This window comes from Pelodiscus sinensis, chromosome 2 (assembly GCF_049634645.1).
Source record: "Pelodiscus sinensis isolate JC-2024 chromosome 2, ASM4963464v1, whole genome shotgun sequence".
Lineage (NCBI taxonomy): Eukaryota > Metazoa > Chordata > Testudines > Trionychidae > Pelodiscus > Pelodiscus sinensis.
Window position 1 is genome coordinate 50,333,083 of NC_134712.1, and position 23,990 is coordinate 50,357,072.

At 39.8% G+C, this 23,990-nt stretch overlaps 1 protein-coding gene across 4 annotated transcripts in view; it reads right to left on the bottom strand.

Moving 5' to 3' along the window:
* The window catches only part of ZC2HC1A (zinc finger C2HC-type containing 1A), a 49,842-nt gene that overhangs the window by 10,657 nt on the left and 15,195 nt on the right, over positions 1 to 23,990 (bottom strand). The window contains exons 6-8 of one of the 4 annotated variants that reach the window (XM_075920483.1): positions 21,618 to 21,714; positions 20,540 to 20,618; positions 1,504 to 1,623 (exon numbers count right to left, since the gene is read on the bottom strand). In XM_075920483.1, coding sequence (XP_075776598.1) covers positions 1,504 to 1,623; positions 20,540 to 20,618; positions 21,618 to 21,714 — 296 coding nt within the window. Of the gene's footprint in view, positions 1 to 1,503; positions 1,624 to 20,539; positions 20,649 to 21,617; positions 21,715 to 23,990 lie in introns of all 4 variants that reach the window. The other 3 variants (XM_075920482.1, XM_075920485.1, XM_075920484.1) reach the window with 3 other exon arrangements.

Sequence of the window (23,990 nt, forward strand, 5' to 3'; positions counted from 1 at the left end):
GGTACATGTGTGGTTCAAAAATTAGTCATCAGTAGAACTCCAAAAATGTTCATACTCTCCATGTCAGTAATTCTCTTCTAGGTCACATCCTCTTTGTTGATATAAGGCATGGTGGTCATTCAAGCATGTTTGCTGTTCTAATTATTAGCACCAGATTTTTCCAAACTGGCCTATTTAATGTTAGACAGCTACATAATTTTTTTAAAGTGTCTTGGTTTCCAGAGGTGCTGTGCACTCCTACATCAATCCGAATCCAACAGAAGATAGAAATGCTACGCACTTCAGGAAAAAGGACCAGTGTTCTTTTTCTTTTGATATCAAACTTTAGCCACTCAACCATTAATTCTTTTGTCTAAGTAGTCTTACATTTTTAAAAAATTAAATATTAAAAATTAAAACAGCATCTTTGAGAACAATTATTGTCAGAAAATTGCTTTTATTATTTCAAAATATTCCCTCAATAAGTCATATTCATTTCTTGTATATTTTTGCAATGTGTCACTATTTGTAACTAACTCTTTCTTAGCAATTTACCTTAACATATTACATAAAAAGTATTTGCCATTTAAAAATCAGCATTTGTCCAGTTACCTTGAAGTGGTATATTTTTTCTGTTTCAACATACAGAAAAATATTTTATATACCATGTTGAAGCTAGGGATGTGAACTAGTCAACTAGTCGCTCCCCTCCCAGAGGCAGCAGGGAGAGGGGAGAAGAGGGGGTGCTTCAAAGCGGTGGCACTGTGTGGAGCCAGGGGCTAGACCCCAGGTTTCACGCAGCGTGCAGCACCACTGGCCCTGTGCTCTCTGCAGCACTTTCCTTTGAAGTGTAGCAACAGACCTAGGGCTGATACTATGCTTCAAAGGTGGAGGCACCCTATCGACTGCAAATTGCATCGACTATTTGATTAGTCAGTTAATCGAAATTTTACATTCCTAGTTGAAGCAATGGTATATATGACTTTCAATAACTTCTGAAAGCTACATTCATCCTTTGGAGATTCTATGCTCTACCTAGGACTCTCACTCTATGAGTTCTAAGAAAAGGTGCTCCAATAAGCAGTCATTTGTTGTCTAGAAACATTCCGTATGTATCCCTTTCTGAGGTGACATACACCCCGTCAACATGGGGATAGTTGAAATAAGAGTAAATGTAATAAGCTGCAGCCAAAGGAAGAAATGGTGGAAAAGGTCTTCTGGTGCAAGCACTATACTGTGTTTTCTGTCCGACTATAAAACATTTTATCCAATATGAGAGTTATATACACCAAACCTATACAGAGTTACTTATTTATTTCCTCCTTCTCACAAGACACCCGGTTTTGGTCTATTATTCACAGAGACACTTAGAAGGGGAGAAGCTAGTAAGTTACAATGTTATCAGATAACTTTATGAGGAAAGTTTTGCATATTTCAAAAGTCACAAAATGCTTTCAATATTCCAACTCTTTTGGGGGAACATACCTGAAAAAGAGATAAAGCACACTGATTTGCAATACTTACTTGTTAATGGGCAACAACTCATTTGGTCTTTTGATGGTACTGTCTGTTTTTGTATCACTGTCATACAACCTTTGTACATCTCTTCCAGTTCGTAGTGGTGGGCCTAACTTGTCCGTCTTACTATTAAAATATATAAAGGTGGACTCATAAGGAGTTTGCTACTTTGCCATTTATATTATTGCAAGTATTTCAAACAAGTAATCACAATTAAACATTTATCTTGCTCATCACAGCTCTATTCATTTTTTGAATTCAATTATTCTTATCTTGTACAGTCAGACCCAGTGAACACATTAACTTCAGGAAGTTATTTACAATCTTGGGCTATATTTACCCTATAAAGAAAAGTTGCAATTTGAGTATCTTTTTTCGCTTTTCTTCTAGAGGCTTTTCCAACTTTTGGCCTGTCTATATGGGGCCAAATGTCGGGAAAAAACCCTCTATTGGAACATCCTTTCTTCCTCATAGAACGAGGTTTACCGGGATGCCAAAAAAACATGCCTTTTCCAAAAATGTTTTCAGAAAAGCACATGTATTCCTTGCACATAGCCTTGGTCTATCAAAAGGCACTTCCTTCTAAAGTGCCAGAAAGGATATTGGGATTAGTGTCTCCAACACATTAATGCAAATTATTAAATCTAGGTAATCCCAAAAGGTGTAATTTAATGATTTACTATCTCACAATAAACTGGGTAGCATTATAAAGTAAAATTAATCATGGCAATGAAGCAGAATGGAGAGCTCATGCAGAACTCATACAAACTTCACTGACAGATTGCCTACCCAAATATTTAGTTTGTGGCAAACTGGAACAAGAATCTACCCCATACTAGCTTGCTGCATACTAATGATCTATGTGGACCCTGCTGTCATGGAGAAACAGTTCCTTAGTGTTCTTTGAGCCACAATATTTTGAAATACTAGCTCAAACCTCTTTGAGGAACTATTAGTGTGCAAGAGTTAATATCAGCAGGTTATTGTTCGGAAGAGTCACACCCCAACCTTGCTAGGCAAACCGTGGGATAAAACAGAGGGCAAGTATGAGGAAAATGCTATATTCTTCCAGACTACACTTCCTGAAAAAGGAGAAGTGGTCTTTCTTCCCTCTCCCATTTCAGGAGTTCCTGAGCATAACATCAAAATAATGCAATATGCCTTTTATTCGCATCCCTGTCTAACACTGAGAGACCCGGACGCCATGTGACTTAAAATTCTGAGAAGGCAGAAGCACAATTTCCAAATTCTCATGAGGTAGAGGCAAAAAGAACCTTACTTTTGTTATATGCCTATAAAGAGCCAGCAAAATCCATAACGTTTTTTAAAAGAAAGTTCAAGGTACTAAAATGTAATTTTAGTATTGGCTTCATAGCAACTTAATTCATCAACATATAAATTAAGCTTTGATATGGTTTTAATAACCCGTGAAAATTAGTTATTTTCTTTGTATACCTCTCTAATATGAATATTATCTTTCATTCAATTATCCATTTCTACAGTATCATCTTAAAGATACTAAATTCATGCAGATTGCAAGATACTACAGAAAAGCAGTAAGGCTCTGCATAGTTCTTGAAACTTACATTATCTCAATGCAATGTCAGCAAAAAATGTATATACAACAAGTAACAAGACCAACAATACTAAATATGGTTGTCAATACAGGTGAACTTAAAAATCCAAGTTGATTGAGCCTTTAATTTGTTGGTGGGAACTTGAGGTCAACAGAGTCAGAGAGATGACATTTGGAAGTATGGAACAGATCAGGAAGTGTATGTATTTATATAGTCCTCAATGGAGAATTAAAGCTGTGTATGAACTGTGTATAAACATTTCTTAAAGATTAATTAAAATAGATGGCAGAAACAATGACATTTTAAAAAGACTGTGGCAGAACTGCTTGAGAAGGCATTTTTGGTACTGGATAGGTCTTCAGAATCAGCACACAACATACTTTAGCCAGAACAGATAAGCGTCATTGTCAATATCAGGCATGACCTGTCTTCTACCATTATAAAATGGAAATGCTAAACAGCTAATCATACATTTTTGACAACCCTTGTTTGGTCAGCAAATGCCAATTTGACAAAAGTGAAACCCTTTGCCGAAAAGGGATCAATTAAACTGAAAAATAGTTTGAGAAAATTTCTAAGTTGTTGAAATGCTGTTTAAGGCATCTTCTAAATCACAAAGTTTCATTTCTTAGTCAAATAAATTTTGGTTTCAAAATATAAGTGAATGTTGAGTAAAAATGTAACAAAAATAAAAAAATTTAAATGAACATTAAATATTTTAAAAATATCTAAATGAGCTGTTTCTACTGACCTGATCAGAATTTTTGGGGAGTGGTTCATAACACTGTCTCAAAAATTCTCATGGGATGGAAAAACTGTTTCTCACCCAGCTCTAATTCTAAGTACATAATAAACTTGAATTGTACTACTCTACCGGAGATCTGAGTATGCCAAGCAGCTTAACAGGAATTTCCTGTCCCCTCTCCCCAAATGAAGAAGTTGTCATAATATAGCACTTCTTAGAGCTTCTTCAAAGTGTGCACTGGAACTAACTTGGGGCCTCATTAACCTGATTCACTATCCAAATATGATCCTGACTACTGCCTACTTAGGGTTAATTTTCTTTCTCCAGGTCTCCAATTGTGAAGGGGTGAAAAACTTCAAGAGAAGTAGTGTTGCCTAGTGGCTAGTGCACTGGACTAGGACTCAGTACACTTGGATTCTAGTCTCAAGTGTTCTACTGACTGACCCTAAGCAAATCACGTTTCTGTGTGTTCAGCTTCCCCAACTCTAAGACCTATGAATAAAAAGTTAGGTATATAAAATCTAGGTAATATTATTCTGGCTTTAGAGAAGTCAATGGAGTTTTTCCTCACCCAGGCTTTCCTTTTATTTTCCTAATGTTCCATTTGTGCTCTCGGAGCTTAAAAATAATTATTTTCTTGACATTTGTTGAAACACCCAGAACATGAGTATTCACCTAACCATCTTCAATTTATCAAATTCTTTTTTAAACCCCAGTTACACTTTTTGCTTTGACAACATCCCATGGCATTGAGTTCCACGGGCTGACTGTACATTGTGTGAAGAAGCATTTCCTTAAGTTTGTTTTAAGCCTGCTGCCTGTTCATTCACTGGGTAAATCCTGATATTGGAGAACACTTTTATCTTCCTGGACACTCATTGACAGATCTCCAAGTTGCCGTTTTGGCTCTGACCAATTTCACAGGACAAATACACAGAGAAGGATTGGAACTTAACTTCATTCACAAGTTTAATTCTTATGCTAGTCGTCTGAACCAGGTTATAGGATGGCTCCCACACTATCTTCAACCTTTTAATGACTTAACCAATCAACCAAACAATGAAGATGCTAATGTTTCTTAACAGCCTCCTGTAACTATCTGAACTATCTACTTACTGTCTCTTTTTCTGGACATATTATACTCCGGTCATCTGAAGAAGTGGATTTTGCCCATGAAAGCTCATACTGTCTACATGTTCTGTTAGTCTTTAAGGTGCTACTAGACTATTTGTTGTTTTTTAAGTTTTTTCTGATTCTTGTGTTAGGTGAAGGGGCAAATAATACTTTCCTAGTCACTTTTTCCACATCATTCATGATTTTATTGAATTCTATCATATTCTCTTCCAGTCACCTCTTTTCTAAGCTGAACAGTGCTGTCCCTTTTAATCTTTCTTGTATGAAACCTGTTCCTGTTCCTAATCATTGTCATTGTACTTCTCTGTGCCTTTTCCAATTCTCTTTTTTGAGTTGGAGTGACCATAACTGCATATAGCATTCAAGGTGCGTGCGCACCGTGCACATATATAGTGACATCATGATATTTTCTGTTTTATCTTCTATCCCTTTTGCAATGGTTCCTAATATTGTTAGCTTTTTTGGCTGTACATTGAGTGGATGTTTTCAAGGAAATCATCCATGATGACTCCAAGATCTCTTTCTTGAGTGGTAACAGCTAAATTTAGACATCATTTTTTCATGTATAGTTGGGATTACATTTCCAATATGTACTTCTTTGTATTTACCAACTCAGAATTTCATCTTTCATTTTGTAGACCAATCACCCAATGTGAGATCCTTTTGTAATTCTTCACTGACAGCCTTGGACTTAACTATCTTGAGCAATTTTGTGTGGTCTGCAAATTTTGCCACCTCATTGTTTACCCTTTTTCCACATAATTTATGACTATGTTGAAAAGCACATGTCCAAGTACAGATCCTTGGGGAACCCACTATTTACCTGTCACCATTGTGAAAACTGATAATTTATTCATGCCCTTTGTTTCCTATATTTTAACCAAGTACTGATCCACAAGGACTTGGTTTGTTTGCTTAAGGCCATTGTTGAGGGACTTGTCACACTCTCCGAAAGTCTGAGTATATCCTATCCATTGAATCCTCCTTGTCCACATGCTTGTTGAACCACTCAAATAATTCTACTAAATTGATGAAGCATGATTTTCCTTTGGAAAAAACACATGTTCATCTATGGATACATCTAAGCTGCACTCTAAAACTGAAATAAGATATGCAATTTGCACTTAGCCTATTTCTAAATAAAATCGAAGTAAGATACACAATTTGCAATTTCAAAATTTGGCACATCTACACAGTGCCAAATTTCGAAATAAAGCACTATTTCGAGACATTGCTTATTCCTCATGGAATGTGATTTACAGGGATGCCGAAATAGCCCGTCCGTTATTTCAAAAATTATTTTAAAATAGTGGACGTGTTCCTTGAGTGCAGGGTAGCTATTTCGGGATACCTCCGGTATCTGGAAAAAGCCTTTCAGTCTAGACATACCCTATTGTGTCTGATAATTGTTTTCTTTACTATCATTTCAATCAATTTGGCTGGTACGGAATTAGGTTTACTGGTCTGTAACTTACAGGATTAGCTCTAGAATCTTTTTAAAAACTGGCACTACTTTAGCTACCCTCCAGTCATCCAGTACAGAAGCTGATTTAAATGGATAGACTACATACTAGTTAGCAGTTCTGAGACTTCCAATATTTAAAGGATGCCTTTTTACCACTTTTTTTTTTTTTTTTTTACTCTGTTTAGCCATGGTGACTTATTTTGGTCATCAGATTGTTTTTGTTTTAATTTTGGATATACATTTATTTTGAGCCTCTATCATGGTGTTTTAAATATGCCTGCAAACTTCATCACAGTTTCTTTTACTTTCTGTGTCACTAGCTTCATAATTTTGGGGTAATTTCTATTTGTGATATTAAATGTCACTGTGGTGGGTTTCTCTGGTATTTTCCCCCCACACCTCATCAAGATTGTTAATAATGAATTACATAATGTAATTACCAAGAGGTTAGGCTACATTCATCCTTTGGAAATCCTATGCTCTATCTAGGACTCCCACTCTATGAGTTCTAAGACAAGCTGCTCCAATAAGCAGTCATTTATGTTGTGTAGAAACATTCCCCATCTGCGGCGAAATACACGCAGTCAACATGGGGATAGCTGAAATCCCCTATTATTACTGTGTTTTCTGCCTTTGTTGCTTCTACTCTCCCCGAGTGTTTCATAATCACCATCACCATCCTAACCAGGTGATTAGGAGTATATATTCTGCTATTATACTCTTATTATTCAAACGTGGAATTTCTATCCAGAGAAGACTATGGTACAGTTTGATTCATTTGAGATTTTACTTATGTGACCTTAAGCTTTCTTTCACATAGTGCCACTCTCCCACAAAACAATCTCTCATTCTCACAGGCTTTGGGAAATAGGTCAATCCTTGCCTGTAGACAACCCCTTAACCTGGAGCAAATACTTTCCAGCAGTCACACCTCACATATACTGACCCAGAAACCTACACCTGCAACAACCGCATTGCCAACTCTGTCCACACACCTATGGAAGTGACACTATCACAGGACCTAATCACATAAGCCACAACATCAGGGGCTCATACAACTACATACCCTCTAGAGCATATCTACAGTCGCTGAGCTAGAAATTGATGTTCTGCATTGGATTTATCGGGTTTGATTTAGACCCATAAATTGAACTCTGAGGGTAGCGCCCGCACCTGTATTTCTCACAGTTGCGAAAAGTAAGGGAAGCTGATGGGAGCATTTGCTCCTGTTGGCCTCCCGCTGTGTGGATGTCACCAAACTCATCTTAAGGTATTCTATGTAGCTAGACTCATAGACTTTAGGGTCAGAAGGGACCATTATGATCATCTAGTCTGACTCCCTGCACAGTGCAGGCCACAAAATCTCACCCACCCCTCCTAGAATAATCCTCTCACCTATATCTCAGGGTAGGTCTACACTACCCCGCTAGTTCGAACTAGCGGGGTAATGTAGGCATACCGCACTTGCAAATGAAGCCCGGGATTTGAATTTCCCGGGCTTCATTTGCATAAGCGGGGAGCCGCCATTTTTAAATCCCCGCTGCTTCGAACCCCGTGCAGCGCGGCTACACGGGGCTCGAACTAGGTAGTTCGGACTAGGTTCCTATTCCGAACTACCGTTACTCCTCGTGAAATGAGGTGTACCGGTAGTTCGGAATAGGCACCCTAGTCCAAACTACCTACTTCGAGCCCCGTGTAGCCGCTCTGCACGGGGTTCGAAGCAGCAGGGATTTAAAAATGGAGGCTCCCCGCTTATGCAAATGAAGCCCGGGAAATTCAAATCCCGGGCTTCATTTGCAAGTGCGGTATGCCTACATTACCCCGCTAGTTCGAACTAGCGGGGTAGTGTAGACATACCCTCAGATACTGAAGCCTTCAAATACTTTGAAGACCCCAAGATGCAGAGAATCCTCTAGCTGTGATCTGTACCCCATGCTACAGAGGAAGGCGAAAAACCTCCAGGGCCTCTGCCAATCTACCCTGGAGGAAAATTCCTTCCCGACCCCAAATATGGCGATCAGCTAAACCCTGAGCATGTGGGCAAGACTCATCAGCCAGACACCCAGAAAGTTCTCTATAGTAATTCCTATCATCCCTCCATTGACCTATTTCCCACTGATAATGAATGGTCAATTAGTTACCAAGATCATGTTATCTCATCAAACTATCCCCTTCATAATCGCATCTAGTTTAATCTTGAAACCAGAGAGATCTTTTGCCCCCACTACTTCCCTTGGAAGGCCGTTCCAGAGCCTCACTCCTCTAATGATTAGAATTGAGATTAGACAAAGGTTTCTAAACTTCCTTTTAGCCAGCTTATATCCATTTGTTCTTGTGTCCACGTTGGTATTAAACTTAAATAATTCCTCTCCCTCCCTGGTATTTATCCCTCTAATATATTTAAAAAGTGCAATCATGTCCCCCCTCAGCTTTCTTTTGGTTAAGGTAAACAAGCCAAGCTCCTTGAGTCTCCTTTCATAAAACAGGTTTTCCATTCCTCGGATCATCCTAGTGGCCCTTCTTTGTACCTGTTCCAGTTTGAATTCATCCTTCTTAAACATGGGAGACCAGAACTGCACACAGTATTCCAAATGGGGTCTCACCAATGCCTTGTATAATGGCACTAACACCTCCTTATCCCTACTGGAAATACCTCGCCTAATACATCCCAAGATCGTATTAGCCTTTTTCACGGCCATGTCACAATGGCGGCTCATAGTCATTCTATAATCAACCAGGACTCCGAGGTCCTTCTCCTCCTCTGTTACTTCCAACTGATGTGTCCCCAACTTATAATTAAAATTCTTGTTATTAATCCCTAAATGCATAACCTTACACTTCTCACTATTAAATTTCATCCTATTGCTATCACTCCAATTTACAAGATCATCCAGATCTTCCTGTATGATATCCTGATCCTTTTCTGAATTGGCAATAGCTCCCAACTTTGTGTCATCCGCAAATTTTATTAGGACACTTCCACTTTTGGTGCCAAGATCAGCAATAAAAAGATTAAATAAAATTGGCCCCAAAACTAATCCCTGAGGAACTCCGCTAGTAACCTTCTTCAAACCTGACAGTTCACCTTTCAGCATGACCCGCTGTAATCTCCCCTTTAACCAGTTGCTTATCCACCTCTCAACTTTCATATTAATCCCTATCTTTTCCAATTTAACCAATAATTCCCCATGTGGTACTGTATCAAATGCCTTACTAAAGTCAAGGTAGATTAGATCCACTGCATTTCCTTTATCTAAAAAATCTGTTACTTTCTCAAAAAAGGAGATCAGGTTGGTTTGGCATGATCTATCTTTTGTAAAACCATGTTGTAATTTGTCCCAATTGCCATTAGCCTCAATGTCTCTAACTACTTTCTCCTTCAGAATTTTTTCCAGGATCTTACATACTACAGATGTCAAACTAACAGGCCTACAGTTACCCGGGTCGCTTTTTTGCCCCCCTTTCTTAAAAATCAGAACTATATTAGCAATTCTCCAGTCAAATGGTACAACCCCTGAGTTTAGAGATTTATTAAAAAATTTTGCTAATGGACTTGCAATTTCATGTGCCAGTTCCTTTAATATTCTTGGATGAAGATTATCTGGGCCCCCCGATTTACTCCCATTAAGCTGTTCAAGTTTGGCTTTTACCTCGGATATGGTAATATCTACCTCCTTATCTTTAGTCCCATTTGTTAACTTACCATTATCCCTAACCTCTTCATTAGCCTCATTAAAGACTGAAGCAAAGTATTTGTTCAAATATTGGGCCATTCCTAGATTATCCTTAACCTCCACTCCATCCTTAGTAATTAGCGGTCCTACTTCTTTTTTTGTTTTTTTTTCCTATTTATATGGCTATAAAACCTTTTACTATTGGTTTTAATTCCCTTTGCAAGGTCCAACTCTACCTGAATTTTAGCCTCTCTCACTTTATCCCTACATGCTCTAACCTCAGTAAGGTAGCTTTCTTTACTGATCCCTCCCATTTTCTACTTCTTATATGCTTTCTGATTTTTCTTAATCACCTCTCTGAGATGCTTGCTCATCCAGCTTGGTCTAACACACCTGCTTATAATTTTTTTCCCTTTTCTAGGGATACAGGCTTCTGACAGCTTCTGCAACTTTAACTTAAAATAATTCCAGGCCTCCTCCACTTTAAGAGCCATAATTTCTTTAGTTCAATCAACTTCCCTAAATAATTTCCTTAATGTACTAAAGTTAGCCCTTTTGAAATCAAAAACCCTAGTCTCAGATTTATTTTTGTTTATCCTTCCATTTAATTTAAACTGAATTAGCTCATGATCACTCGAGCCAAGGTTGTTTCCTACAACCATTTCATCTATGAGGTCCTCGCTACTCACCAAAACCAAATCTAAAATAGCATCCCCTCTTGTTGGTTCAGCAACTACTTGATGAAGGAATTCATTAGCTATCACATCTAGGAAAATCTGAGCCCTATTATTATTACTAGCACTTGTTCTCCAGTCTATATCTGGAAAGTTGAAATCTCCCATGATTACACAGTTTCCATGAGTATTTACTTCATTAAAAACATTAAAGAGGTCTCTATCCATATCCAAATTGGATCCTGGTGGTCTATAACACACCCCAAGCACTATCCCAGGGGAGGATCTGATATTTTTCTTCCCTAATGTGATTTTTGCCCAGACAGACTCTGTCTTCTCCATTCCATCACTTTTTATTTCATTACAATCTACCTCATCTTTGATATAAATGCGACTCCACCACCTTTACTCTTATTTCTGTCTTTCCTAAACAGCACATACCCTTCAATACCTGTACTCCAGTCATGCCTAGTATTCCACCATGTTTCTGTTATTCCTATATCATCTGGTTTCACTTCCTGGACCAATAGCTCTAGTTCCTCCTTTTTGTTACCTAGGCTCCTCGCATTGGTGTACAAACATCTTAATTTTTGCTGTTTGGCCTCATTCACATTCTTTACCCAATTTGGAACAGACGTTATACCTCCAATATGACCTATTAGACTAGTATCCACCCCACCCTTCCTCATGTTCATTCTCCCACCCCCAGCTATATCCTTTCTTACTTAGCTTTCCTCCCTCTCAGTGTTAAAATCTGGCATAGAGATTACCTGGGCATCTCCCAACCGTCTCCCCCAAATTCCTAGTTTAAAGCTCTCTTAATAAGTTGGGCCAGCCTCCATCCTAGAAGTCTATTTCCCTCCCTACTTAGGTGAAGTCCATCTCTAGAGAACAGTTCTCTGTCCATAAATGCCTCCCAGTGACCATACATCCCAAAGCCCTCCTTATAGCACCACTGCCTAAGCCATCTATTGATCATCATAATCCTGTCACATCTTAGTTGCCATTCTCTAGGAACAGGCAGAATCCCACTAAAGATCACCTGAGCCTCAATTTCCTTGAGCATCCTCCCCAGCCTAGCATAGTCTCCCTTAATTCGTTCCAGCGAGAATCTAGCCGTATCATTTGTTCCTACATGAAGGATGATCAATGGATTCCTTTCTGCTCCCTTAATAATTCTCTTCAACCTCAGTTCCACATCTCGTATCTTAGCACCTGGCAGACAGCACACCCTTCTATTCTCTGGATCAGCTCTGGTTACAGGCCTATCTATTCTTCTCAATAAGGAGTCCCCAATCACATAGACCTGCCTTTTCCTAGTGACAGTGAAATTCTCTGGTCTATCTCTAGCTTCCTCTGGCTGCAAGTCCTTGCCATTCCTATTTTCCCTTGTAATCCTAATGCTCATTATTGGTGTTGTCTCCATTAAGTCTTCCCCTTTATCTATGGGACTAGCCACTCTTCTCTTCTTCCTTACCCTTCCATCTTCATTATCTACCTGCTGTACTCCTTCATTTTCCAGCTCCACATACCTGTTCTTGAGCTCTATTTTTCCTTCACTGACCCATCTTTTCCTCTGCCTGGTCCTCTGAGTCACATGCTTCCACTGTCCATTTTCTCCGCCCAGCAGTCCCCCCTCTGAGGCTCTTGATCCTGCTTCCATCTGCATATCTAAGCTTTCCCCTTCAGCTACGTCATGCCTTTGCCCCATCATCTGCTCAAACCCCCTTCTAAACTCGACCAGAGTTTCCACCTGCATCTCCAGGCCTTTTCTTCTAGCTCTATCAGGCGGCACTTCATGCAAACAAAACTCCTTTCAGGTACCTCCTCCAGAATCATGTACATACCGCAGCTACCACTCATCCAATCATCCTCCTTGTGTTCTCTACTACTTGGGCCATGGACACTAATGCCTCTGTGTTTTATCTACTCTCTCACCAAAATCCTATTAGTCCGGTGAACACAAAAACAAACCAAAACACTCTCTCCACAGCAAAAACAAACTCCAAACAAGTTCCAATATCCAAACTCCCTTTACAAACTCCCACTCAAACTCCCCTGTTTACAGCTCTGTTTGCTTGGCTCCTGTGCCGCATACCTTAAGCTGACCTTCCAGGTCTAGTGAAGACCTGGCCCTAATGTGATATATGTCATCAAGTGCCAGCAATGCCCCTTGCTATGTACACTAGTCAAATTGGACAGTCCCTACAACAAAGGATAAATGGACACAAGTCACTCACTGGATTTAAAGGTAGCCATTCTTCTGCAAAGCTATTTCACTAGCTCATTACAAAGAGAGAGAGCGAGAGAGAGAGAAGAATTGACATTAATTTGCAAATCTGACGCTTTTTCTCTGGGCTTGACCAAAGACACCAATTGGATGTTGCATTTTAAATCAAGTCTTCCAGGCATTTAATATCTCATTTTCACATCAAAAGCTAAGTATCGGACACTTCCAGCGCACTTAATTAGCCTCATTAGCATTGGTCCTACAATTGACAGGTACCTTCCCCTCCCCCTTCTTTTTCTGTTCTAAATTCTGGGTTTGCGTTATCCCTCTTCTGCTCATGATACTATATATATTTTTGTTAGTCTCTAAGGTGCCACAGGACTACTCATTGTTTTTAAAGTAACAGACTAACATGGCTATCCCGCTAAAACTCTCCCATCAGAATGACCTACTCTGCCATTCCTATATATTTTATTCAGTAATATTACTGTGTCCCATTGATTAGCCTCATTCCACCAATTTTCTGAAATGTCTATTATATCACTATCTTCATTTAATGCCAGGAACCCTGGTTCAGACATCTTAGTGTTTAGACTTCTAGCATTTGTATAAGCATTTTGTCAATATCCAGCTGTTTGCTTTCATGTGTATATTTAAACAGAATATTTTAATGGTGCACTATGCCTCACTATACCAACTTCTTCTCTATCCTCTTTACTAAGATGTGGCATTCCCCCTTTAATGAATTTACTCTATTTCAGGTTTCTGCCTGAATTTGCACTTCTCTGCATCTCTCAACTTTTCTACCTCCCCTCATGCCTCAGTTTAAAAACTTCTATAACTTTTTCAGTTTACAAGCCAGAACTCTGGTTCTGTTTTGGTTTAGGTTTATCCTTCCTGTATAAGCTCTCACTTACTACATCATCTCATCCACAGATTTAGACTCTGCAAATATGCATTTCTGACTCTACTCATGGAACTGGAAGCATTTCAGAGAATGCTACCACAGAGTTGCATTAATACATCTGTTTAAACATTATTCTATTTAAGCATTATTACAACATAAAATGGAGCTACATAATTTTCTTACTACAGAATTATTTAAAAGAAACACTGCATTTCAGAAATCACCTTTAAAACATGCATGGTTAATAGCCTTATCTGAATAGCACAGGGGTGGGACAAATACAGCCCCCGGGCGGGATCCAACCTGCCACCCACCATATCCAGCCTGCAGGAGCCTCCATCAGGCTTCTTGCCAACCCCACCCCCATACGCTGCTGAGAACAGCTCTCTGAGCCCGGAGGGAGGGAGAGAGAGGCTTCGCATGCTGCCCTTGCCTCCAGAAAATCTTGCAGCTCCCATTGGCCGGTTTCCATTGCTGCATATTTGCTAAGTACCCCTCCCTCCTCTGTGCCCGCAGCATTCATAGCCAAATGGCGTCTGCACCAGTGCACGGGCATAGAAAGCAGGGACTCTAGCTGAGGAAACAGCTGGGTTGCTAGCTGGAAACTGCCCAGGTGCCTCCCAGCCAGAGCCTGTTTCTGGCACCCCCAACCCCTCCTTCCCCTCTCCAACCCTCTGCCCCTCTCCTTCAGTCCTATCTCATACAATCCAAACCCTCTGCACCCCTGCTCCTGCATCCATACTCCCTCCCAAACCTGCACCCCCTCAAACATCCCTTCTCCAGAACACAACTCCCTTCCAGACGCCACACCCCTCCTCCAGATCAGAATCTTTTCCTGCATCCATACCCCACTTCCTGCATCCCAGTCTCTTGTCCCAAATCACAACCCCCTCCTTCACCCAAATTCACTCCCAGATTCCACAACCCTCCTGCACCCCAGTTCCTTATCCCAAGCTCCCTTCTGCATCCCATCTCCATCCCATACCCTCCACCTCCTCCATTCATATCAAAGAGTGTGGCCCTTGACCATTTACCAAATTCTTGGAATGACCCCCTGTAATGGACAGGAGCAGTGCTGACCAGCACTAAGGAGTGAAGCTCAGATAGCTAGCAAAGGTGTTGGCCAGGGGGTTGGGGGGAACCAATCAACATAGAGGGTTGAAATTTAGGGTTGCCAGGTGTCCGGTTTTGAACCGGACAGTCTAGTATTTGAGCTCTCTGTTTGGGAAACAAACTGAGAAAATATAAATGTCCAGTATTTTCTAAATAAGATATAATGTAGACTGTGATGTAATGTCAAGCGTGTCCGGTATTTTTGTTGAAACCATCTGGTAACCCTAAAATTTGAATTGAATATAGGTTCCTTATCTACTTTCTTTGTGTGGCAGAGGGACACCAGGACTTGTCAGAGTCAGAATGATTTAAACCGAGGCAGGTCTACCATGGCTCCATGGTGTTCAGGACATGGGAGTGGACTGAACAAAGACAAAAGTAGAAGTAAGTAAAGGGAAAAGGGAATCCAGTCATTCAGGGTATCTTTCTTTATTTTGTAGTTTGGTTTTAACTGCTCTGTGTGATTCTTTACCTCCCCTCCCCCTCTACCATCTAAGCATTGTTCCTACAGATTTTCTCTATGTCTTTTTAAATTTGTTTTCCTTAGTGCCCTGTAACATCTAGCAACCACGTATGCTTTATCAAGTTTATCTTTTGTTTTGTAATAATCATTTATTTTAAGGAAATGATTTCATTCTTGTGTCCTGGAAGGTCTGTCTGTGTGTGTCTGTATGCCTCTTACTGAGGGTTCTGCTACCAGAGACTGCAGCTTGTTTTTCCTCCTTTCTTTTCTCAAGCTCTTTTGGGGCAAAAGAGCTTGGGGTACCCCTGAGGGTGATTTCCAGTGTTCACCCTGGTCTTCAGGGACAAAAAAGCATTTGATGGTGGCAGCGATTCCCCCAAATCTGTGGATTAGGATTCTAGCGGGGAAGTTTTTTGTAACCAGTGCCTGTAGAGGCAAGGTTTTGAAGCTCTCTTGTGGGTCCTCACCTTCTGCAGTTGGTGTGCCAGAGAGGGGAACAACCCTGACCCCTCCTCATACAAAATTTTTGCCCACAGTGGAATAGCAATACTTTTTAACAATAGTCTCATGAAGCAGTGAAAGATTGCCACCTAGAGGGAAAAAGTATAGCTGCATCCCCTATTTAAGGCCACAAGTGTCAGTTATCTATTAATTTTTATGCCCATCTTGATACACCTAGGGTAGTGAACATTTTTATAGCCCTTTATAATTTCAAATCACAGCTCCTATTGCCTTCATCTGCAGCTCTGAGTGCTTCTGCAAATCAATCTGCAGAGCTTCAAGCTGAGCACCCAGAAAGTGAGGAACCATGAAAAGTGGCTAACTGAAAAAGTGTGGTTTCAGTGACTTGCCCATCACCACACAGGTACTATTTGGCAGAGGCACTGATCGAATCAAGTTCTCAGAAGGGGCATCCCAACTATCTCAATCATGAGCTCATCCTTTTTCTTCCTACCACCCCCTGCTACACTTAGGAAATTATAGAATTAAAGTTGCCTTAATTTAGCCCATGTATGTGGAGGCACTAATTACGTAATCATATCCTGGGTTTCCCTCCTTGCCTCATTCAGTGCACAAGATAGACCTAATTTAGGTTACATGATGGAAACTTCAGCGTAGTGGTGTTCCTAACTTCTGAGTGCTTGACTTTGCAAATCTTAATAACATTTTTTATAATAGTGTTTTACTAGTGTAATTTAAGATTTAAAAAAAAATCTGCAAATACAAAGTCTAGCTGGGAACACCACACTGACACCATAAGGGTCAGCAAAAAGTCAGCAATTTTTATATCCAGAAGACTGATCTCTACCTCTTAATTAAAAAAATAATTGATAGCAGTAGTAGGTTGTTATTCTCTATGCAGACCAGCCAGTATAGAGGAAAGACGACTTTGTGCGCTTTTAGAATTTACAACTACAGTAAAAGCTCTGCTATCCAACATGTTGCGAGTTTGTAGGGGGCTGGCTAATAGAATATTTTAGATAACTGAGTTATTATCAAATGAATAGCAGCCCTTAATATTTTTAAAGATTTATCAGGTCACCCTTCAGTCTTCTTTTTTCCAAGATTAAACATATGGTAGAGTCCTGATTATCCGACCTTCGTTTATCCGACATTCTGCTTTATCCGACGTAGCCATTCGACATGCTATTTATGCACGCATGTGTCATATACCGCCATGGCTGTAGCTTCGTTTGTTCCTCTGCGCTAGTGATTTATGTTTGTGCTGTGATTGTGTTTCATTTTTCCAATTGCGTGTTCCCCTTACTGTAATATAATTTTATTGTTTGAAGAACATGGCGAGTGAAAAGAGAAAAAAAGTGGTTCTTTCCATTGAACAAAAACTTGAAGCCTTAAAGAGACTAGACAAAGGCGAGTCCATGCTAAAAACTGCATCCGAACTCGGTGTGGGGCAAGTTACAGTTGGTGACTGGAAGAGGAAAAGAAAGGAGTTAGAAAAGTGGTGCTCTGATCGAGCCTCAAGTGAAGGACTGAAGGACAGAAAAACAATGAAGAAATGTGAATATGAAAAAGTGAGTGAAGCTTTGTTCTTATGGTTACACAGCAAAGGGATAAGGGCATGCCTGTCACAGGCCCGATTCTGCAAGAGAAAGCTCTGATTTTCCAAAAGGAATTTAATGAAGGGGAACCTGATTTCACAGCTAGTGTAGGCTGGCTTGATCACTGGAAAAAAAGATATGGGTTAAGGCAGCTCAGTATCTGTGGTGAAAAATTACTGGCAAATCAGGGTGGGTTTCTGAAATTTAAAGCTAAATTTCAGTGTCTCATCGACAATGAAGGATTATCAGGTAAGCAGATATGTAACTGTGAGGAGACCGGCTTAAACTATAAAATGCTGCCTTCACAAACTCTTAGCTTCCCGCGCTGAAGCCTCAGCTCCTGGGTATAAATGAAGTAAAGAAAGAGTGACGATTCTAGCCTATAGTAACACTACTGGTAACCACAAACTAAGACTCACATTTATTGGAAAGGCGAAAAAACCACAAGCTTTCAAAAACCTAGCCATGACTGCTCTACCAGTTTTGTACAAGAATCAGAGGAATGCATGGATGGATTCAGCAATTTTCTGAGGCTGGTTTTTCAATGAATTTGTTCCTTCATTAGAACAATTTTTGAAATTGCTAAACCTACCAGTGAAAGCAATCCTTATAATTGATAATGCACCATCTCATCCTCATGAGGATGAACTGATCAGTGGGGACATTAGAATAATTTTTCTTCCTCCTAATATCACCTCATTGTGTCAGACTATGGACCAAGGTGTGCTTGAAACGTTAAAGAAAAAAATATCGCCATAAGCTTTTAACTACTCTCATTGAGGTGATAGATGATGGAAGTGGTATGCTAGATAAGCTAAGGACAGTGAACATAAAAGATGTTATTTACTGGATAGCACAATCATGGGAAGAGACTGAACAGCAAACTCTGGCAAGATTATGGAGAAAGTTACTTTCGGAAGATGAAAATATACAAGAAATGGTGCAAGAAAATTGTGATGGCCTGCTACCTTTGTTACAACAAATTCCAGCTGTGAGAAAGTGAATGATGATGATATACAGGAATGGATGGAGAAGGATGAGCAACAAGAACTGACTGACCACGACATAATAGCTCTGGTGAATCGGGATAACAATGAAGATGAAGAAGATACAAATGACAATGACAAAACGGAGAGAATGAGTCATAGTGAAGGGGTCAAGGCTCTCGAGGCGGCACTGGCTTATGTTGAACAACAAGGGGAGGCAACTGCTAGTGATGTTATGTTATTGAGACGCTGGCGCGACCTCGCCGCAAGGAAAAGAAAAAAAGCTGGGAAACAAACTTCAATCACTAATTTTTTAAAACAATAACTTTTGCGTTTTGCCACGCTGCATACTAAATGTTCTGTACTCCATTATGTTAGTTGTACTGTAGAATAATTATTAATAAACCTGATTTTATACGTGTTTCCGTATTATCCGACATTTTCGTTAATCCAACCACCCATCAGTCCCATTTAGGTCGGATAATCAGGACTCTACTGTATCTTTTTTTTTTTTAAACCATTCTTCATAGGTCATGTTTTCTAAGCCTTTGATCGTTTTTGTTGCTGTCCCTTATTTGAACACATCTTTCTTAAAATGTGATATCTACAATTGTATAGCTCTACAAATTCATAGATATCCACTTTATATCTGCGAGTATCTGTATGTGAGGATGTGGATGCAGATATCCACAGCTCATTTTTGCAGATATGGATGCAGATATAAGTTTTGTCTCAAACACTGCAAATATATGCTTTATAACCATGGGTATCCGCAGATATGGATATGGATATCCACGAATCATTTATACAGATGCAGATACCAATTTTGTATCCACACGGATATCTACGGAACTGGACACAATATTCCCACTGAGGCCTTACCATTGTTAAGCAGAGTGGGACAGTTATCCTCTAACTTTTTAGATGACACTCCTGTTAATAATATACCCAGGAATGATAGCCTTTTTTAAAAAGAGATAAATATGATGAATATGATATACTGTAATCTCCAGATGCTTTTCAGCAGTATTATTACTTAATTATTCCCTGCTACTGTTAGGTATGCATTTGATTTTTCTTTCCTAAGTAAAATACTTTACACAATAATGTCTTTTATTGACTTTCATCTCAACTTCAAACCAACTTTCCAGTTTGCCATGATCTGTTGAATTCTCTAATCCAATTCTCCAAAGTACTTGTAATTCTTCCCAGCTTGGTGTTACCCGCATATTTTATAGGCATTCTTTCCACTTACTTATCCAAATCACTAATTAAAATATTGAATAGTACCAGCGAAAAGGACTGATTTCCTTCAGGACTCCACAAGATAGGCCCTCCCAACTTGACAGCAAATTGTTGATAACTACTCTGAGTATGTCATCATTCATGTACTACTGAAATGTCAAGGCCTGCCTCCAACTGCCTCAGATACCAGCCTTCACTGCCTACTTGTTATGTATATACCTTCATACTTTCTCTCACATTGTCCACTATGCTTGCGAGGAGCTCCCTATAAGTATCAACAAAACAACTTCATTATCCCCCTTCAAAACCCCGTTTTTCCATAATGCTTACAAAAACAACCCCTAACACTTGACAATAGTTAGTCTACTAGTATGCAGACACCACTGCCTATGATGCTGACCAATATGGGCTCAGTATATCTATATCCATCTGTGACTTATCCTATTTCTTAGATGTAAACTCTCTTGGATGGGACTTTTAGCTTCCCGGAGGGCCATGGTGGGCTGGAGAGAAATGTTTGGCAAGCTGGATCCATCCTGTGGGCCATATTATGGCCTAAACAAATCATGTAAAATTTATCTTTGGTTCATATGCAGAAAAATCAGAGTTGACTCAGGGATAAAATTGACCTATTTCATCTCTATCATTAATAGAAAGGAAAGTAATTATTTTTAAATATAATTGATGGCACAGTAAACAACTAACACTTTTAAAACTAACGTCATCAAGGACAAATCAAACATGAACTACAAAATTAACGTGGACTTACCCTGCTTGTGGGCTTGTCACACTCACTGAATTTTTATGAGCTGGAGATAAGGTCTGAATTTTGCTTCCAGAAGGCCCACCTGTAGATAACACTTTACTCGTAGGCGTACCTTATGATATAAAGAAGCTAATAATAGATTTTGCTACTGGATGAAAAAATAGTATTCTTGTATGATAACATGTAGAGCCCACTTTTAAATCAGAACACAAAATTCTTAAAAACTCATTTCTGAATATATAATGGCACTAGTAAGAGTACTAATCATTACCTAGAAGCCCAGTGAGACAAAAAGGTCTATTCTACTAAAAATACGGGCATGAATTGGTGCATTCTGCATTTTAAAGAAAATTCAATAATGAATAGGGCCGTATAAATGCAATAATGAATTTCACAGACAGAAATGCTAGGTGCCTATTTGCAATTAGAATAGGGCCCAATGTTTATGGAATTTGCTTTACTATACATATATTTTAAATTGCTTACCAGTATATGCAGTGTACTAAGAGAATTTACCAACCAAAATCAAAATCTGACTTCAAAAGGCTGAAATTAAAAGCAGTGTTGCACTTGATCAGTCCACAGAAGACCCAGTTAAACACAGTACTTAACCAAATGGGTAATTAAGCATGAAAGCAGTCTCAGTGACCTGAATAGGAATACGCATGAATAAAGTCATAAATGTGCTAAAAAGTATCTCGATGAACAGACTGAAACAGTGTCCCTGTTTTAGGACACTTACTAAGTCTTTAATTGAATTTTTATTGAATAACTAAATCTACAAATCAAAAATCACAATAGATGCCAATTTAAAATGTAGCAAAAGGCCTGTGATTACAAAAAAAAAATCTAGTAAAAAGCAACAGGAAGTAGTATGCAAGTAAAAGCCAACTGCAATATAACTCACCCATGTGCTACTGTTTGAGTTCTACAAGTTCTCCATAAGAAACTTTTATGTCTTGTCTTTATCTGTGCGCACTACTTGTAGAACTCTACTGCTACTAAAATTATACAATCATTATTTCCATCTGAAATCAATTATTTAGAAAGTAAATATACAGTTCAAAATACCAGTTCATACCTACAACAGTTTTGCTGACATTACTTGGCTGTGGTAAGCGTGAAGAGGACGGTGTTGATCCTGTAGAAGGTGCCTTTCTAACAGTAGCAGGCTTGTACTGTAACAATGGACATAAAACTATAATATAATTAATTATTTAGCTGTTTAATCCAGTAATAAAATATAAAGTAAAAGACTGTTAGCCTCAGGAGGGTAGTCATGTTAGTCTGTAACTGAAAAAACCTTCAACAACAAATAGTTCTGCAGCACCTAAAGTTATGTCTACACAGCGACATTATTTCGAAATAACTTAGTCCGTGTCTACACAGCAGGCAGTTATTTTGAAATAATGCTGAAATACTGTCAAGCTGGAGGACTTCTTATTTTGACTCCTGTAACCCTTACTGTATGAGGATTAAGGAAAGTCAGAGGAAGAGTGCTCTATTTCAAAGTAAATGCTGTGCAGATGCTCCCAACTTCGAAATAAGCTACTAATTGGCGTAGTTCAATTTGTGTAGCTTATTTCAAATTAAGCCCTGAAGGGTAGGTGCACCCTTAGGCTATGTCTAGACTGCAGGCTTCTTTCGAAAGAGCCTCTTTCGAAAGCATCTTTCGAAAGAGCCTCTTTCGAAAGATCGCGTCTAGACTGCAGACGGATCTTTCGAAAGAGAAATCCGCTTTTTCGAAAGAGAGCACCCAGCGAGTCTGGATGCTCTCTTTCGAAGACGGCCTCTTTACATTGAAGAACGCCTTCTTTCGAAAGAGGAACTTTCGAAAGAAGGCGTTCTTCCTCGTAAATTGAGGTTTACCGCCATCAAAAGAAAAGCCGCGTTCTTTCGAAATAATTTCGAAAGAACGCGGCTTGAGTCTGGACGCAGGGGAAGTTTTTTCGGGAAAAGGCTACTTTTCCCGAAAAAACCCCTGAGTCTGGACACGGCCCTAGAGACTAACAAAAATGTAGATGGTATCATGAGCTTTCGTGGTCACAACCCAGTTCTTCAGATGAATGAAGTATGGGGTCCAGTGTAGGGATGTTAAAGTTAGTTTAATCAACTAATCGATGAATTTTCCATCGACTAGATGATTAGTCGATAAATGGGGAAGCTGCAGCAGGGTTAGCTCCCATCCAGGAGCTAACCCTACTGCAGCTCTGCCTTTTAAATGCATTAAAAGCTGACAGGCTCTTAATACATTTAAAAGGCTAATGTGCAGCAGGGGAAGGGCCCAGCGTGAGCCGGTAATCAGCTGTCCCAGCTCAAACAGGGTGTCCCGCCCCATGCTTCTGCTTTTTAAATGTAGAAATTACTGGCTGGGATTGGGCACAAGCCAAGAATCAGCCCGCTACCCCCTGTGGAGACAGTGCTGAGGGGGAAACTCTCTTTTAAGCTGGCTGCCCCCAGCACTGGCTTCTGCTCCCCCCTCTTGCTGCAAGGGGCAGGGAAGCGACTAGTCGAGGGACTAGTTGACTAGCCAATAAGCTTTTGCTTACTGGATAGTCAATTAGTCGCTTACATCCATAGTCCAGGGTACAAACAAATAGAGAAAGAAAGGGGATGGAGAGAGAAAGAGAAGGGGGGAAAAAAAAAAAAAAGGAAAAAATATCGTCAGTCAATTAGAGTGTCTGTGTTAAATGAGGCTAACAGAGTGGGGTATAAGTACCCAGTGCTTAACTTTTTATGTCATTACAGTGTGAAATGTACCAGCCCATCCAGGTCAGGTCTTTCTTCAAACCTTGATTACAGGTGTCAAACACTTTAACCACCCTAGACAGTCAGTAATGGATCTGAGAGTAGCCATCCTTCCACAAAAGAATTTCAAAACCCACTTACAAAACTGGAGTTCATCTGCAAATTCAATACAATCAACTTAGGACTGAATAAAGATCTTCAATGGTTAACACACAACAAAGCCAATTTCCCGTCTTTTGATATTCACATCTCCATAGCAAATGCCGTGAGTGAGCCACTTCCACCCTGACTTGATTAGCTTCATTAACATTATATATATATGTATGTGTGTATATATCACACACACACAGGGTTCGCCACGGCTTGGCGAGCCCTGCTCGTCAGCCGTGCTGTCCGGCATTCTGCGCATGTGCACATCACCCGAACCCGGCTCTTCCGGGATGTAATCTACTCACCGCAGGCGAGTAGATTACATAGATTGTCGAGCCCTGTATATGTATGTGTATATTATATACACACACACACACACACACACACACACACACACACAAAACTTCCGATAATCCGGCACCTTTAGGTCCCAGGGGGTGCCGGATTATCAAGTATGCCGGACTTTCGGAAGGGGGGGCTTTGAGGTGTCTGGGGTGGGGTGAGGGGAAATGGGAGGGCAGCGCTGCAGGACCAACCCGGCAGCATCCCAACTGCT